At 46.8% G+C, this 17363-nt stretch overlaps 1 protein-coding gene across 2 annotated transcripts in view; it reads left to right on the plus strand.

Annotated features, from left to right (window-relative positions):
* LOC138674968 (zinc finger CCCH-type antiviral protein 1-like) overlaps positions 1-17363 on the plus strand; it is a 35715-nt gene that overhangs the window by 11860 nt on the left and 6492 nt on the right. For both annotated transcript variants that reach the window (XM_069762850.1, XM_069762851.1), the window contains exons 3-13: positions 102-453; positions 692-994; positions 1081-1914; positions 2338-2400; positions 4120-4243; positions 4422-4584; positions 4791-4911; positions 5087-5183; positions 5290-5401; positions 5482-5612; positions 8243-8394. In XM_069762850.1, the coding sequence (XP_069618951.1) occupies positions 102-453; positions 692-994; positions 1081-1914; positions 2338-2400; positions 4120-4243; positions 4422-4584; positions 4791-4911; positions 5087-5183; positions 5290-5401; positions 5482-5612; positions 8243-8394 (2452 nt within the window). The remainder of the gene's footprint in view (positions 1-101; positions 454-691; positions 995-1080; positions 1915-2337; positions 2401-4119; positions 4244-4421; positions 4585-4790; positions 4912-5086; positions 5184-5289; positions 5402-5481; positions 5613-8242; positions 8395-17363) is intronic.

Here is a 17363-nt window from a genome sequence, read left to right on the forward strand (position 1 = left end):
CAAGAATATAACTACTATAATACTGCTCCTATGTACAAGAATATAACTACTATAATACTGCCCCCTTTCTATAATTTTTACTTTTACCTTGTTTTCTGCAGATCTGTTGGAAGTATCAGCGTGACTCGTGTGACCTCGGCAAGGATTGTTCCCGTCTTCACATTTGTGATTTCTTCACACGAGGAGAATGTAATCGACTCTTCTGTAAACGTTCTCACAATCTCCTGGACGTTGGTGCTGATCGCTGTCAGATGTCTGAGGTTTCTCTAAAAAACTTTCAGATACTTTCTGAGTTAAAACACAATGAACGTCTCCAGTCACTGAACAAAGTGGAAAAGAAGGATGTTGAGAATGGGAACCCTGCAGTCCAGAGAAGCAGAGGAAGACCCACAAAAAAGGGGGATTACCAGGACTTTTTGAGAAACAAGAGTCAAGGACGACAAGAAGAAACAGGTATAATCCATATTTTAGGTGGGAGGTCTTATAGACTGTTTTTAATAGATTCAGTTTTTTTTTCCTGGGATAGATGATCACTGAGGGCTCTGTCGGTAGGACCTCCACTGTTCAATAAAATGAGCTGGAAAACTCCTCGTTCCCCTGGGCCACTCGATGGAGGAAGACTCCGCTTTTTAGGGCATCTTATACAGTCAGCAGCCTTGACATATAAATAATATTTTGAAATGTATTTTAGGGTGCGATGTCTGGGAGAGATCAAGGAGCCGGCCAACATCTGAGAATGGGGAGAGTCCTATTTGGTTTGGAGACAATTATGATGAATGGAATGAATTTCTAAAAACTCAGCAAGATATTATAAAGAAAAAATGGTTTAATTCATCCCTGTCCCAGTCTGACGACAGAGGGGCTTCATTTCTGCACACACCAACCAGAACCTATCCCATTTTCCAGCCATCAATGTCATCAGGAATGCGACACCCAATGCCAACTGTAACCACCATACCACCAGCCTCACCTCAAGTATCTTTTTTTCAGCCAGGTACGTCCCCTGTGGGGTCTCCCCAAGAATATACTGCTGAAAAGAAAGTTTAGAATTTCATAATTAATCCATAATTTTATCCACAGGAATCCCAGCCGGACTCTTTACTCCAAGTTCTAGCCCATCTGCCCCTCAGCCAAAGCCGGCCATTACACCAGCAGGTTCCGTTAATGCTCCACCAAAACCAAGTAATTTTCCTACACAAGGTCCATCAGTTATGGACTCTAAAAAGCCAGGGTCACCCTCATTGGTGAAACCACCCAATGATACACTAGTGCCACCAACAAGACCAAGCAAAATCGTTGATTCTCCAATAGAAGGTCCATCTGTTCTTCCAGAGAAACCAATGATGGCTCCCATCACAAAGTCATCCATATCTCTATCAGTTGATACCACCAAACCATGGTCCTCCCCAGAGACACATCTCAACTTAGTTAATTCTCCTATGAAAGGTTCATTTGCTCCTCTGGAGAAGCCAGTAACCACTTCAACTGTCAACCAGAACAACCCTCACTTTGGTGTTACCACCATCAGAACAGAAACTTCCGCCACAGAAAGTCCTTCTATTTCTCCATCAATATCTTATCCAAAATTGGTTGATTCTCATATCAAAGGTCCATCTATTCCTCAGGAGAAACCAGTGACAACCTCAATTGGAAACCCTTCCATCACTCGAGGAGCTGTTACCATCAAATCAGTAACCACCCCAACAGCTGGTCCTTCCACTGCCGCACCTCCATCTTATCCCAGACTGGTAAACTCTCCTACAGAAGGTCTACCTGTTCTTCATGTAAAACCAGTCCAGTCCAGTGTCCAGTACCAGCGTGTACCTGATGATAAGCAGATATTGAGGGCAGGTGTTCCAGATTTAGTGACTGCTGAACCTACATTTTCCGATCCTCAGACGTCTCCAAAGAGGGGTAAGTACATGAGTGGTGAAAGATTCATCTAATTGTAGCTAATCTTCGAAAATGCTCAAATGAACTCCATCTGGGTACATAGTGATCCATCCCTGGTATGACTGGTTTTCTTAGCACCATCTTCAATCATTGTTTTGATCGGTCAAATTAACATAAAAAGTGAAGAAACCATATCAACCTGTTGCTTCTCCTGTCACATTCAAAGTCTGAAGGTCACACTTAGAAGTTAGGTCCGTGTTGTTTAGTATTTTATGAGTATTTTACTTAGTTGGTCAAACATGGACAAGTCTTTAAAATATTTAAAGTCGACCTACTCGTTTGTACCGTTAGGGTCTACCACTCTCTAGACGAAACATCAGTGATATGTGCGTGTCCAGGATATAAAATACTGATGTTATGATATTTTTCTTATTTTTTTTTCAGTGGATCCCAACAAAGTCCCGGAGATTTGTCTCTCTAATCTTTGGAAATATTGTAGTCTAGGAAGTAAGTGACCCCTTGTGGACATTATTAAATATATGAACATGTACAGACGATCAATTCACCGTTGTTGTGTTGCGGACGCTTCAGTTGTACAGACATCTGTCTGCATCCACAGACTTTTCAGTAGCAAACATAGAAAAAGCCCAACAATGCGGAGATGATCTCAAAAGACTTAACTTTTATTCCCTCATGGTGTCAAAAATACAGCAGCCTATGAACTGGCTAACGTGTCTTGGCAGGTTACGACTTATTCATGGCCAAGTCCAGGTTTCTGTCCCTCGCAACCTTCTTATGGTGATTTATGGGAGATCAGGCAACCTCCCTCCGCTCTCACCAGAATTTCACATGATCTGATATGTCAGTGAGAGAGAAAAACTGCATAATCGAGGTATAGATCCCGAGGTCTAGGAATGAATGCAGAATTGTATCAGACAAGAATGATGCTGCAAACTCCAACATCTGCTGTCAGATGTCTCCAATTAATTCCACATCACTAGTTTATTACATGAAGTCCCTGATTTAAAGGATTAAAGTAGTGAATTGGCTAGGACATTATGGCCCACTACACCATAATCTGGGAGTAGGACCAGTGTGATGTTCTCTTGTGAAGGTCTCTTCATGGCGTTGCCCACATGGTCTCCAGACCATTCTCTGAATGTCACTGCATGCAATCCTCCATTGCTTTCTTGCTCTGTACCCTGATAACCTTGGGAAGATGTGATGTAAGCTCAGTGGAGCACCATTAGGTGGATGTCGTGTTTCTTATAGTTGTGTAGACGCTGATTGACTCCTTTTTCTTGGTGATGTCCAATTTTATTTGCGGTACAGGATTGATCACTGCATGCAATTCTTCTAATCTGACGATCCATCTGTGGATTTCTGGCTTTCATTCCAGTTTGAGACTTGCAACTTGCAACATTGAAGAGTTTAGACATCTCCGAACTTCAGGAGTGATAAACTAAGGTCTTTGAGTTCAAGGATCCTGCATCTCTCTGTTTGCAAAGTGGCAATAACTGGCGCACTGAAGGACCAGATACAGCGCTACAAGACTTTATCCAATTTTTGAGGTCTCATGTGAATAATATTTTTGCCCCTCTCACATCCCAAAAATTAGAGATTCAAAAATTTCCTTGATTTGCATAACCGTATGGCTTATCCTTGGAGTCATAGGCTCAGTGTTGAGGAGAGCAGATATAGAGATGGATGAATGGCACTTTAGTGGGGATCCAAAGTATACAGCCACCAGTATCATGGGACGTATCAAGGAATAATTTATAGCGCCATCCGGACACTTTGTAAACCTGTATAAATACCCGTTATAGAAGGGATGGGTAACCCGTCACCTGCAAGCAAGCTATCGAACGGTGGAAGCCGCGTCTAAATCACGTCAGGTCACCAGAAGGGCAGCCACAGGGAGAAAAAGGTGCTGCCCCATCCACGGCCAGTGTCCAGACTCCCAGTGCACAGTAATAAAGTGCAAAAGTGTCAGACAGGTATCCGACGGACTGAACGGTGGTGTGAAGACCACTTGTGTGCACATTGTTTACAGGACTGAACACAAATAACTTTCAGTTTTGATAGAATTGGCAAAAAATTGTAGTTCATTCACTCATTACGTCTTGCGGGATCAACTCTGCAACGCTGGACTTTTCCTATGTTTGTCACTATTAGGTTTGGATATTGTCTAATATGCAGGTAACGCTCGGTTCTTCTTATTCCCAGAGGATTGCCCAGACATGCATTACTACCTGCCATACCGCTGGCAGATTCACAAAGGAACCGACTGGGAAGACGTTCCCAACATGGAGGATGTTGAGAAAAGTTACTGTGACCCAAAGGTTGACAGGTACGGGTCGTCCAGAACCGAGCATCAGATTATAATGTGTGTATGTGACAACTAAAGAGGAACAAACTCCACATAAGTGACCAGACATGATGGCCACTGACATCGATCATCTTCTTGCTGTGGATCACGTTCTCAATATAGAATCACCAGGTAACTTCTTCCCACTTATCCTCTGCAGGGTTCCTCTGATTGACTTTCTGACCATGAGATCAGGCGGGCACCATGCTCGTCGTCTCTCCACCGTATCATCGGTCGTGAAGCCGTCTGAATATGTCCTGACCACTGAGTGGCTGTGGTACTGGAGGGATGAATATGGCAGCTGGATACAATATGGCCAATCTGTAAGTAGGCACTGGGCACATAATAATGGGCAATCCTCAGGGGTGGAACAGTAGGATGGGCCGAGAGAGTTATAGCACCCAGGGTCTGGATCCTGGAAAGGCCCAAGAGGTCTCCCGGTCACACATGTGATAGATGGGAGCAGGGGTAGTGCTGGAGAGCAGAACTTCAAGGAATTATATTTTACACATTATTTTCCTCCTTTTAGAATATGAAAGACGTGAGCTCCAACATATTGTCGTCAGACCTGGAGAACGTGTATCTCCCCGATCCAGTCGCTGTTATACCTTTCATGGCCGGCAACCAGATCTATGAGATCAAGTTCCGAGGTACGGGTGCGATAAATGGCAGCGGGATCGATGTGTGACTCTGGATAGACACATGTGTACCCCGAGATTACAGTCACTGACTGAGTATCCAACCACATCTGCTGGAGGTTTCTCCAAGCGTCGATGTCTCTGACAGTGATACAAGAGGATGAATTACCTTTTTTTACTGTCTCAGAAATGAAGCAGAAGAACATTATATACAAGACGGAGAAAGATGTGCGCAGGAGACCGAAATTTCTGAGCTTTGACGATGTGAAATTACTGCGAGGAAGGTAAACTCCTCACAGATAGATGCTTTCCTCGTTGTTCCTGGATGTGTCATTAGATGCTTTGTCAGCAATTCAGTATTAAACTTTCTTTTATCCTTTGTACTTTCAGCACAAGATCGGCAGCAGCTAAATCCCCCCTGAAATCAGGAACGTCCCCCATGAACACTGACATCTACCCCAAGAGCTGGGACCCTGAGGCCATGCCGGAGATCGGCTGTAAGGTAGTGTGCGGAGCCCCTATGACTTGTGAATGGAGGACAAAGGACAAGAGGGGTCACGTATCTTCTTCTATCTTCGGTAGAAAGTTCTTGTCTCGAACCTATCCATCGAGTTCTTAGAAATCGTCAGCAGCTTCTCCAAGACGGTCAGGAGGCACGAGGTGAAGAAGATATGGCGTCTCCAGAACCCATCTCTGTGGCAGGTGTTCCAGTGGTACGTCCGCTCTTCACCCTCACATCTGGAGGGGAGTTAATATGGGCCCCAGGAAGGGATGAGTGCATGAGCCAGTATTGAACCAGGATGCCCCAGCTCTCCGTTACCCCATACCTTCACTATCGGTGACAGAAGCTTACAGATAGAAGATCTCCTTGCTCTCTGTGGCCCCATCCTTTCACTATGGGTGGAGGGCCTTACAGATAGAAGATGTCCCTGCTCTCAGTGGCCACATCCCTTCACTATGGGTGGAAGGCCTTACAGATAGAGGATGTCCTTGCTCTCAGTGGCCCCATCCCTTCACTATGGGTGGCAGGACCTTACAGATAGAGGACGTCCCTGCTCTTGGTGGCCCCATCCTTTCACTATGGGTGGCATGACCTTACACAAAGAGGATGTCCCTGCTCTCCGTGGCCCCATCACTTCACTATGGCTGGAATTGCGTTACAGATAGTGGATGTCCCTGATCTCTTTGGCCCTATCCTTTCACTGGGCGTGGAATGGCCTTACAGATAGAGAATGTCCCTGATCTCTGTGGCTCCATCCCTTCACTATGGGTGGAATTACCTTACAGATAGAGGATGTCCCTGCTCTCTGTGGCCCCATCCCTTTGCTATGGCAGGCAGGACCTTACAGATAGAGGATGTCCCTGCTCTCTGTGGCCCCATCCCTTTACTATGGCAGGCAGGACCTTACAGATAGAGGATGTCCCTGCTCTCGGTGGCCCCATCCCTACATTATGGCAGGGCATGACCTTACAGATAGAGGATGTCCCTGCTCTCGGTGACCCATCCTTTCACTATGGGTGGAGGGCCTTACAGATAGAAGATGTCCCTGCCCTCAGTGGCCACATCCCTTCACTATGGGTGGAGGGCCTTACAGATAGAGGATGTCCTTCCTCTCGGTGGCCCCATTCCTTCACTATGGGTAAGTATAGGAAAAATCAGCCGCACTCAAATGGTTGAAAGTTCAGCAAACTGTATAGTTTCTTTATTAACATATTATTGACATCACCCACTAGGCGGACGCGCTTTCACACAACTCCACCGGAGCTGCCCTATGGGAACTCGGCTCTTTCTCCTCTCCTCTACCTCTTTGGCATAAGTGAGGTTTTGATAAAGACCCGCTGGGGTCGAAATGTTACCCAAATTGAATAGTCCGCCACCCATTTACCTCCTAAAAAAGCACCTGGTGATGTTTATTGTTTACTAGACTGTGGCCCGATTCTAACGCATCGGGTATTCTAGAATATGCATGTCCCCGTAGTATATGGACAATGATGATTCCAGAATTCGCGGCAGACTGTGCCCGTCGCTGATTGGTCGAGGCAACCTTTGACATCATCGTTGCCATGGCAACCATTATGACATCATCGTCGCTGTACCCGTTGCTGATTGGTCAAGGCCTGGCGGCCTCGACCAATCAGACGCGGGATATCTACGTCCTTTATGACATCATCGTCGCTGTGCTCGTCGCTGATTGGTCGAGGCCTGGCGGCCTCGACCAATCAGAGCCTCGACCAATCAGAGACGTGGGATTTCCAGGACAGACAGACAGACAGAAAGACAGACAGACAGAAAGACAGACAGACAGACGGAAAAACCCTTAGGCAATTATATATATAGATGTTAATAAAGAAACTACACAGTTTGCTGAACTTTCAACCATTTGAGTGCGGCTGATTTTTCCTATACTTGGACTATTTTGTTCATGCCTGCACCAATCCAGTGACAGTGTGCACATCTTTTTCCTGGACCTTCACTATGGGTGGCCCCATCCTTTAACTATGGGTGGCATGACCTTACACAAAGAGGATGTCCCTGCTCTCCGTGGCCCCATCCCTTCACTATGGCTGGAATTTCCTTACAGATAGTGGATGTCCTTGATCTCTTTGGCCCAATCCTTTCACTGGGCATGGAATGGCCTTACAGATAGAGGATGTCCCTGCTCTCTGTGGCACCATCCCTTTACTATGGCAGGCAGGACCTTACAGATAGAGGATTTCTCTGCTCTCTGTGGCTCCATCCCTTCACTATGGCAGGCAGGACCTTACAGATAGAGGATGTCCCTGCTCTCGGTGGCCCCATCCCTTCACTATGGCAGGCAGGACCTTACAGATAGAGGATGTCCCTGCTCTCGGTGGCCCCATCCTTTCACTATGGGAGGCAGGACCTTACAGATAGAGGATGTCCCTGCTCTCGGTGGCCCCATCCTTTCACTATGGGAGGCAGGACCTTACAGATAGAGGATGTCCCTGCTCTCGGTGGCCCCATCCTTTCACTATGGGAGGCAGGACTTTACAGATAGAGGATGTCCCTGCTCTCTGTGGTCCCATCCCTTTACTATGGGTGGCATGACCTTACAGATAGAGGATGTCCCTGCTCTCCGTGGCCCCATCCCTTCACTATGGGTGGCAGGACCTTACAGATAGAGGATGTCCCTGCTCTCCGTGGCCCCATCCCTTCACTATGGGTGGCAGGACCTTACAGATAGAGGATGTCCCTGCTCTCTATGGCTTCATCCCTTCACTATGGGTGGCAGGACATTACAGATAGAGGAGGTCCCTGCTCTTTCTAATTCTTCACTATGGTGTGGTTGCTTGTTTTGTAATGTTGTTTTTTGTTCTTAAGGCAAAAGGAACAGATGAAGAAAGTCAATCGGGGACGAGATGTGAAGGAAATCCGGTTGTTTCATGGCACGGAGAGAACGCACATCGATGCAATCTGCAATCAGAATTTTGACTGGCGCATCTGTGGCACCCATGGCACCGTGTATGGGCAAGGTAGCGTCCAGATACTTGGAGAGCTGTTTGTTCTCCCACAGACAGTGCTTGCAAAATGGTCGTAAAGCAGATCACATCATATAGGTACTCCCAACTAAATGGAGGCAGGTCTCTGTTGTGAATTCTGTGGCTGAATTCACTCCTGTGGTCACAAGTGGTACTGCAGCTTCTGAGCTTCCTCCCTCAGGTGTTCTGGTGAGCTCGTTGGCTTCTTTGTTATTTAACTCCGCCTGATTCTGTCTTCCTTGCTCCTAGTCAATGTTCCAGTGTTGGATCTGAGCTTCTGGATCTTTCCTGTGGCCTGCTGCTCTGCTTAGATAAGTGCTTCTTTGCTTTTGTTGCTACTTTTTCTGTCCAGCTTGTCAATTCGTTTTGCTGGAAGCTCTGAGACGCAAAGGGTGTACCGCCGTGCCGTTAGTTCGGCACGGTGGGTCTTTTTGCCCCCTTTGCGTGGTTTTTTGCTTTAGGGTTTTTTGTAGACTGCAAAGTTCTCTTTGCTATCCTCGCTCTGTCTAGAATATCGGGCCTCACTTTGCTGAATCTATTTCATCCCTACGTTTGTCTTTTCATCTTGCTAACAGTCATTATATGTGGGGGGCTGCCTTTTCCTTTGGGGTATTTCTCTGAGGCAAGTCAGGCTTGTTTTTCTATCTTCAGGCTAGTCAGCTCCTCAGGCTGTGCCGAGTTGCATAGGTAGTGTCAGGCGCAATCCACAGCTGCCTTTTAGTTGTGTTTAGGATAGGTTCAGGTATTGCGGTCTACAGAGATTCCACGTCTCAGAGCTCGTTCTATTGTTTTTGGGTTATTGTCAGATCACTGTATGTGCTCTGATTGCTGGCACACTGTGTCACTGGATTGCCTTCATAACAGTACTAGGAGCCTACCTAATGATTCTCAATAGAGGGAAAAAAGAAGTTCTGACATCATTTTTTTTTTCTCTCTCAGCTCTGTGTTCAGTTTTTTTTTTTTTCCCCTAGACATTTGGGTGTTTCGGGACACAGGTGGGTTTTCCTATGCCTGCTGGTTTGAATGAGTCTATGTCTTTGGCCATTCAGATCGGTCGACGCTTGCGTGAGCGTAAATCTGTGCACCATTTGGCGGTATTGCCTGAGATTGAACCTGAGCCTATGCAGTGCGATAGGACTATGACCAGAGTTGAACGGCAAGAACACAGACGTCTGAATGGTCTGTGTTTCTACTGTGGTGATTCCACTCATGCTATTTCTCATTGTCCTAAGCGCACTAAGCGGTTCGATAGGTCTGCCGTCATTGGTACTGTACAGTCCAAATTCCTTCTGTCCATTACCTTGATATGCTCTTTGTCATCGTATTCTGTCATGGCGTTTGTGGATTCAGGCGCTGCCCTGAATCTGATGGATTTGGATTATGCTAAACGTTGTGGGTTTTTCTTGGAGCCTTTGCGGTGTCCTATTCCGTTGAGAGGAATTGATGCTACACCTTTGGCCAAGAATAAACCTCAGTACTGGACCCAGCTGACCATGTGCATGGCTCCTGCACATCAGGAAGTTATTCGCTTTCTGGTGCTACATAATCTGCATGATGTGGTCGTGTTGGGGTTGCCATGGCTGCAAACCCATAATCCTGTATTGGATTGGAACTCTATGTCGGTATCCAGCTGGGGTTGTCAGGGGGTACATGGTGATGTTCCGTTTTTGTCTATTTCGTCATCCACTCCTTCTGAGGTCCCAGAGTTCTTGTCTGATTATCAGGATGTATTTGAAGAGCCCAAGTCCGATGCCCTACCTCCGCATAGGGATTGTGATTGTGCTATCAATTTGATTCCTGGTAGTAAATTCCCTAAAGGTCGATTATTTAATTTATCCGTGCCTGAACACGCCGCTATGCGCAGTTATGTGAAGGAATCCCTGGAGAAGGGACATATTCGCCCATCGTCATCACCACTGGGAGCAGGGTTCTTCTTTGTAGCCAAGAAGGATGGTTCGCTGAGACCGTGTATTGATTACCGCCTTCTTAATAAGATCACTGTTAAATTTCAGTATCCCTTGCCATTGTTATCTGACTTGTTTGCTCGGATTAAGGGGGCTAGTTGGTTCACTAAGATAGATCTTCGTGGTGCGTACAATCTGGTGAGAATCAGGCAAGGAGATGAATGGAAAACTGCATTTAATACGCCCGAGGGTCATTTTGAATATCTAGTGATGCCGTTCGGACTTGCCAATGCTCCATCTGTGTTTCAGTCTTTTATGCATGACATCTTCCGTGAGTACCTGGATAAATTCCTGATTGTTTACTTGGATGACATTTTGATCTTCTCAGATGATTGGGACTCTCATGTGAAGCAGGTCAGAATGGTTTTCCAGGTCCTGCGTGCTAATTCTTTGTTTGTGAAGGGATCAAAGTGTCTCTTCGGTGTGCAGAAAGTTTCATTTTTGGGGTTCATCTTTTCCCCTTCTACTATCGAGATGGATCCGGTTAAGGTCCAAGCCATCCAGGATTGGACTCAGCCGACATCTCTGAAAAGTCTGCAAAAATTCCTGGGCTTTGCTAATTTTTATCGTCGCTTCATCTGTAATTTTTCTAGCATTGCCAAACCATTGACCGATTTGACCAAAAAGGGTGCTGATTTGATTAATTGGCCTTCTGCTGCTGTGGAAGCTTTTCAGGAGTTGAAGCATCGTTTTTGTTCTGCCCCTGTGTTGTGTCAACCAGATGTTTCTCTTCCGTTCCAGGTCGAGGTTGATGCTTCTGAGATTGGAGCAGGAGCGGTTTTGTCACAGAGAGGTTCTGGTTGCTCAGTGTTGAAACCATGTGCTTTCTTTTCCAGGAAGTTTTCGGCTGCTGAGCGTAATTATGATGTGGGCAACTGAGAGTTGCTGGCCATGAAGTGGGCATTCGAGGAATGGCGTCATTGGCTTGAAGGAGCTAAGCATCGCGTGGTGGTATTGACTGATCATAAGAACCTTACTTATCTCGAGTCTGCCAAGCGCTTGAATCCTAGACAGGCCCGTTGGTCGTTATTTTTTGCCCGCTTCGATTTTGTGATTTCGTACCTTCCGGGCTCTAAAAATGTGAAGGCGGATGCTCTGTCTGGGAGTTTTGTGCCCGACTCTCCGGGTTTATCTGAGCCGGCAAGTATCCTCAAGGAAGGAGTCATTGTGTCTGCCATCTCCCCTGATTTGCGGCGAGTGTTGCAGAAATTTCAGGCGAATAAACCTGATCGTTGTCCGGCGGAGAAACTGTTCGTCCCTGATAGGTGGACTAGTAAAGTTATCTCTGAACTTCATTGTTCGGTGTTGGCTGGTCATCCTGGAATCTTTGGTATCAGAGAGTTAGTGGCTAGATCCTTCTGGTGTCCATCTCTGTCACGGGATGTACGTACTTTTGTGCAGTCCTGTGGGATTTGTGCTAGGGCTAAGCCCTGCTGTTCACGTGCCAGTGGGTTGCTTTTGCCCTTGCCGGTCCCAAAGAGGCCTTGGACACATATTTCGATGGATTTCATTTCTGACCTTCCCGTTTCTCAAAAGATGTCAGTCATTTGGGTGGTCTGTGATCGCTTTTCTAAAATGGTCCATCTGGTGCCCTTGGTTAAATTGCCTTCCTCCTCTGATTTGGTGCCTTTGTTCTTCCAGCATGTGGTTCGTTTGCATGGCATTCCTGAGAATATTGTTTCTGACAGAGGTTCCCAGTTTGTTTCAAGGTTTTGGCGAGCCTTTTGTGGTAGGATGGGCATTGACCTATCTTTTTCCTCGGCTTTCCATCCTCAGACTAATGGCCAGACCGAACGAACCAATCAGACCTTGGAAACATATCTGAGATGTTTTGTTTCTGCAGACCAGGATGATTGGGTGTCCTTTTTGCCGTTGGCTGAGTTCGCCCTTAATAATCGGGCCAGCTCGGCTACCTTGGTCTCTCCATTTTTCTGCAATTCTGGGTTCCATCCTCGTTTCTCTTCAGGACAGGTTGAGTCTTCGGACTGTCCTGGTGTGGATTCTGTGGTGGACAGGTTGCAGCAGATCTGGACTCAGGTAGTGGACAATTTGACCTAGTCCCAGGAGAAGGCTCAACTTTTCGCTAATCGCAGACGCCGTGTGGGTCCCCGACTTCGTGTTGGGGATCTGGTTTGGTTATCTTCTCGTCATATTCCTATGAAGGTTTCCTCTCCTAAATTTAAACCTTGTTTTATTGGTCCGTATAGGATTTCTGAGATTCTCAATCCTGTGTCTTTTCGTCTGACCCTCCCAGACTCCTTTTCCATACATAATGTATTCCATAGGTCGTTGTTGCGGAGATACGTGGCACCTATGGTTCCTTCTGTTGAGCCTCCTGCCCCGGTTTTGGTGGGGGGGGAATTGGAGTATATTGTGGAGAAAATTTTGGATTCTCGTGTTTCTAGACGGAAACTCCAGTATCTGGTTAAATGGAAGGGTTATGCTCAGGAAGATAATTCCTGGGTTTTTGCCTCTGATGTCCATGCTCCAGATCTTGTTTGTGCCTTTCATGTGGCTCATCCTGGTCGGCCTGGGGGCTCTGGTGAGGGTTCGGTGACCCCTCCTCAAGGGGGGGGTACTGTTGTGAATTCTGTGGCTGCAGAATGCAAGTGGTACTGCAGCTTCTGAGCTTCCTCCCTCAGGTGTTCTGGTGAGCTCGTTGGCTTCTTTGTTATTTAACTCCGCCTGATTCTGTCTTCCTTGCTCCTAGTCAATGTTCCAGTGTTGGATCTGAGCTTCTGGATCTTTCCTGTGGCCTGCTGCTCTGCTTAGATAAGTGCTTCTTTGCTTTTGTTGCTACTTTTTCTGTCCAGCTTGTCAATTCGTTTTGCTGGAAGCTCTGAGACGCAAAGGGTGTACCGCCGTGCCGTTAGTTCGGCACGGTGGGTCTTTTTGCCCCCTTTGCGTGGTTTTTTGCTTTAGGGTTTTTTGTAGACTGCAAAGTTCTCTTTGCTATCCTCGCTCTGTCTAGAATATCGGGCCTCACTTTGCTGAATCTATTTCATCCCTACGTTTGTCTTTTCATCTTGCTAACAGTCATTATATGTGGGGGGCTGCCTTTTCGTTTGGGGTATTTCTCTGAGGCAAGTCAGGCTTGTTTTTCTATCTTCAGGCTAGTCAGCTCCTCAGGCTGTGCCGAGTTGCATAGGTAGTGTCAGGCGCAATCCACAGCTGCCTTTTAGTTGTGTTTAGGATAGGTTCACGTATTGCGGTCTACAGAGATTCCACGTCTCAGAGCTCGTTCTATTGTTTTTGGGTTATTGTCAGATCACTGTATGTGCTCTGATTGCTGGCACACTGTGTCACTGGATTGCCTTCATAACAGGTCTCTTTAAGAATATGGACACAGTATTGGGATGTATCAGTGCAGGGGACACTTTTCAGGTTACTTATTATGTTTGCAGTTGTGACAAATACCAGAAATGTACAAGCTGTGGCCAGGGGTGTAATGATCGCGGTTGCAGAGGGTACAACCATGACAAGGCCCGCATGGGAGGGGTGCTGGGGCCGCACGTTTAGTGCAAATGCCGATCTCTGCGCTGCAGTACAAGATGCTGGCCAATCAGAGGCCGGCAGCTGACGTCAGCGTGCGTATGACTGCGGGCTCTTGGCAGTAATGTCATACACTGCCAGCTGCTTGCACTCTGAAGTCACTGGACAGCTACAGAAGACATATATACCAGAATGGGCCCAGAATGGGAAACATGTATACCAGAATGGGTCCAGAATGGGAGACATGTATACCAGGATGGGCTCAGAATGGGAGACATGCATACCTGGATGGGCCCAGAATGGAAGACATGTACACCAGGATGGGCCAGAATAGGAGACATGTATACCTGGATGGGCCCAGAATGGAAGACATGTATACCTGGATGGGCTCAGAATGGGAGACATGTATACCAGGATGGGCTCAGAATGGGAGACATATATACCTGGATGGGCTCAGAATGGGAGAAATGTAGACCTGGATGGGCCCAGAATGGGAGACATGTATACCTGGATGGGCCCAGAATGGGAGACATGTATACTTGGATGGGCTCAGAATGGGAGACATGTATACCTGAATAAGCTCATAATGGGAGAAATGTATACCTGGATGGGCCCAGAATGGGAGACATGCATACCTGGATGGGCCAGAATAGGAGACATGTATACCTGGATGGGCCCAGAGTGGGAGACATGTATACCTGGATGGGCCCAGAATGGGAGACTTGTATACCTGGATGGGCTCAGAATGGGAGACATGTATACCTGGATGGGCTCAGGACGAGAGACGTATACCTGGATGGGCCCAGAGTGGGAGACATATATACCTGAATGGGCCCAGAATAGGAGACATGTATACCTGGATGGGCACAGAATGGGAGACATATATACCTGAATGGGCCCAGAATAGGAGACATGTATACCTGGATGGGCCCAGAATAGGAGACATGTATACATGGATGGGCTCAGAATAGGAGACATGTATACCTGGATGGGCCCAGAGTGGGAGACATGTATACCTGGATGGGCCCAGAATAGGAGACATGTATACCTGGATGGGCTCAAAATGGGAGACATGTATACCTGGATGGGCTCAGAATGGGAGACATGTATACCTGGATGGGCTCAGGACGAGAGACGTATACCTGGATGGGCACAGAATGGGAGACATATATACCTGGATGGGCCCAGAATAGGAGACATGTATACCTGGATGGGCACAGAATGGGAGACATATATACCTGAATGGGCCCAGAATAGGAGACATGTATACCTGGATGGGCTCAGAATGGGAGACATGTATACCTGGATGGGCTCAGAATGGGAGACATGTATACCTGGATGGGCTCAGAATGGGAGACATGTATACCTGGATGGGCCCAGAATGGGATACATTTATACCTGGATGGGCTCAGAACGAGAGACATATATACCTGAATGGGCCCAGAATAGGAGACATATATACCTGGATGGGCTCAAAATGGGAGACATGTATACCTGGATGGGCTCAGAATGGGAGACATGTATACCTGGATGGGCTCAGGACGAGAGACGTATACTTGGATGGGCACAGAATGGGAGACATATATACCTGGATGGGCCCAGAATAGGAGACATGTATACCTGGATGGGTACAGAATGGGAAACATATATACCTGAATGGGCCCAGAATAGGAGACATGTATACCTGGATGGGCTCAGAATGGGAGACATGTATACCTGGATGGGCTCAGAATGGGAGACATGTATACCTGGAGGGGCTCAGAATGGGAGACATGTATACCTGGATGGGCTCAGAATGGGATACATTTATACCTGGATGGGCTCAGAACGAGAGACATATATACCTGAATGGGCCCAGAATAGGAGACATATATACCTGGATGGGCCCAGAATGGGAGACACGTATACCTGGATGGGCCCAGAATGGGAGACATATATACCTGGATGGGCTCAGAACGAGAGACATATATACCTGAATGGGCCCAGAATAGGAGACATATATACCTGGATGGGCTCAGAATGGGAGACATGTATACCTGGATGGGAGACATGTACACATATACCAGGGTGAGAGACATATATACCTGGTTGGGGAATATAAACACCAGGATGGGCCTAGGATGGGAGACAGGATGTGGGATATACAAAGATGTGGAAAAATATACCAGGATGGGGGACATATATACAGTAGCGTGTAAAAATTTGAGCACCACTTGTCAAAATTACTGTTACTGTGAACAGTTAAGCAAGTTAAAGATTAAATGATCTCTAAAAGGGCTAAAGTTACAGATGACACATTGCCTTTATATTTTAGGACTATATATATATAGCTAAAGTAAAATTTTCAGTGTCACCTGAAGGAGCTCACATCTCAGTAATGAAATCCGCCTCACAGGCAGACTGGTCTACTTGCCCATAGCTACCAATCAGAGCTCAGCTTTCACTTTACCTCAGCAGCTTCAGTGATGAAAGCTCCCTGTATAGTAAGCAATAATGACAATCTTACTATGAGGCATTGTTCGCCTGATCAATATGGCTGCTCAGTAATGTTCGTCCGTGTGCGTAGGATGCATCCATCTGAGTGTGTTTGCCTTGCGTGCGTGGTCCTTGCGTGTGTGTTGTGTGTGGTGCGCATGTGGTATTTGTTGTGGCATTTGTGTGGTGTCGTGCTTGTGGGTTGGTGCATGTGTGCTGTCTGTGTGATGTTTGTATGGTGTTTGTGTGTTGTGTGTGGCGGTGCGGCCCCTTTAGCAGCGAATCTTTGGCGCCGTCCTATAATCCGTCCCTGTCAGTCACAACTGTTGTTTTCCCCTCAGCACTTTTACTTTCACCTTCACATTTCTCCAATATATGCACAGGGCCTAACTTCGGGGGCCCCAATCTCATGACGGGGGGATGCTAGCGAGATTTAACGTGCGCATTATTCTGCCCTTGTGGGCGGAGAGGGGGTGTGCCAAATTTCACCCAAATCGGGCGAGAACTGTGGATTTCTATAGAGCGGGCTACTACAGATTTTGAGTTATATATACGTGTATATATATATATATATATACTAGATGGTGGCCCGATTCTAACGCATCGGGTATTCTAGAATATGCATGTCCACGTAGTATATTGCCCAGCCACGTAGTATATTGCCCAGCCACGTAGTATATTGCCCAACCACATAGTATATTGCCCAGCCACATAGTATCTAGCAGAGCCACATAGTATATTGCCCAGCCACGTAGTATATTGCCCAGTCACGTAGTATATTGCCCAGTCACGTAGTATATTGCCCAGCCACGTAGTATATTGCCCAGCCACGTAGTATATTGCCCAGTCACGTAGTATATTGCCCAGTCACGTAGTATATTGCCCAGCCACGTAGTATATTGCCCAGCCACGTAGTATATTGCCCAGTTAAGTAGTATATTGCCCAGCCACGTAGTATATTGCCCAGTGACGTAGTATATTGCCCAGTTACGTAGTATATTGCCCAGCCACGTAGCATATTGCCCAGTTACG

This window comes from Ranitomeya imitator, chromosome 4 (assembly GCF_032444005.1).
Source record: "Ranitomeya imitator isolate aRanImi1 chromosome 4, aRanImi1.pri, whole genome shotgun sequence".
Taxonomy (NCBI): domain Eukaryota; kingdom Metazoa; phylum Chordata; class Amphibia; order Anura; family Dendrobatidae; genus Ranitomeya; species Ranitomeya imitator.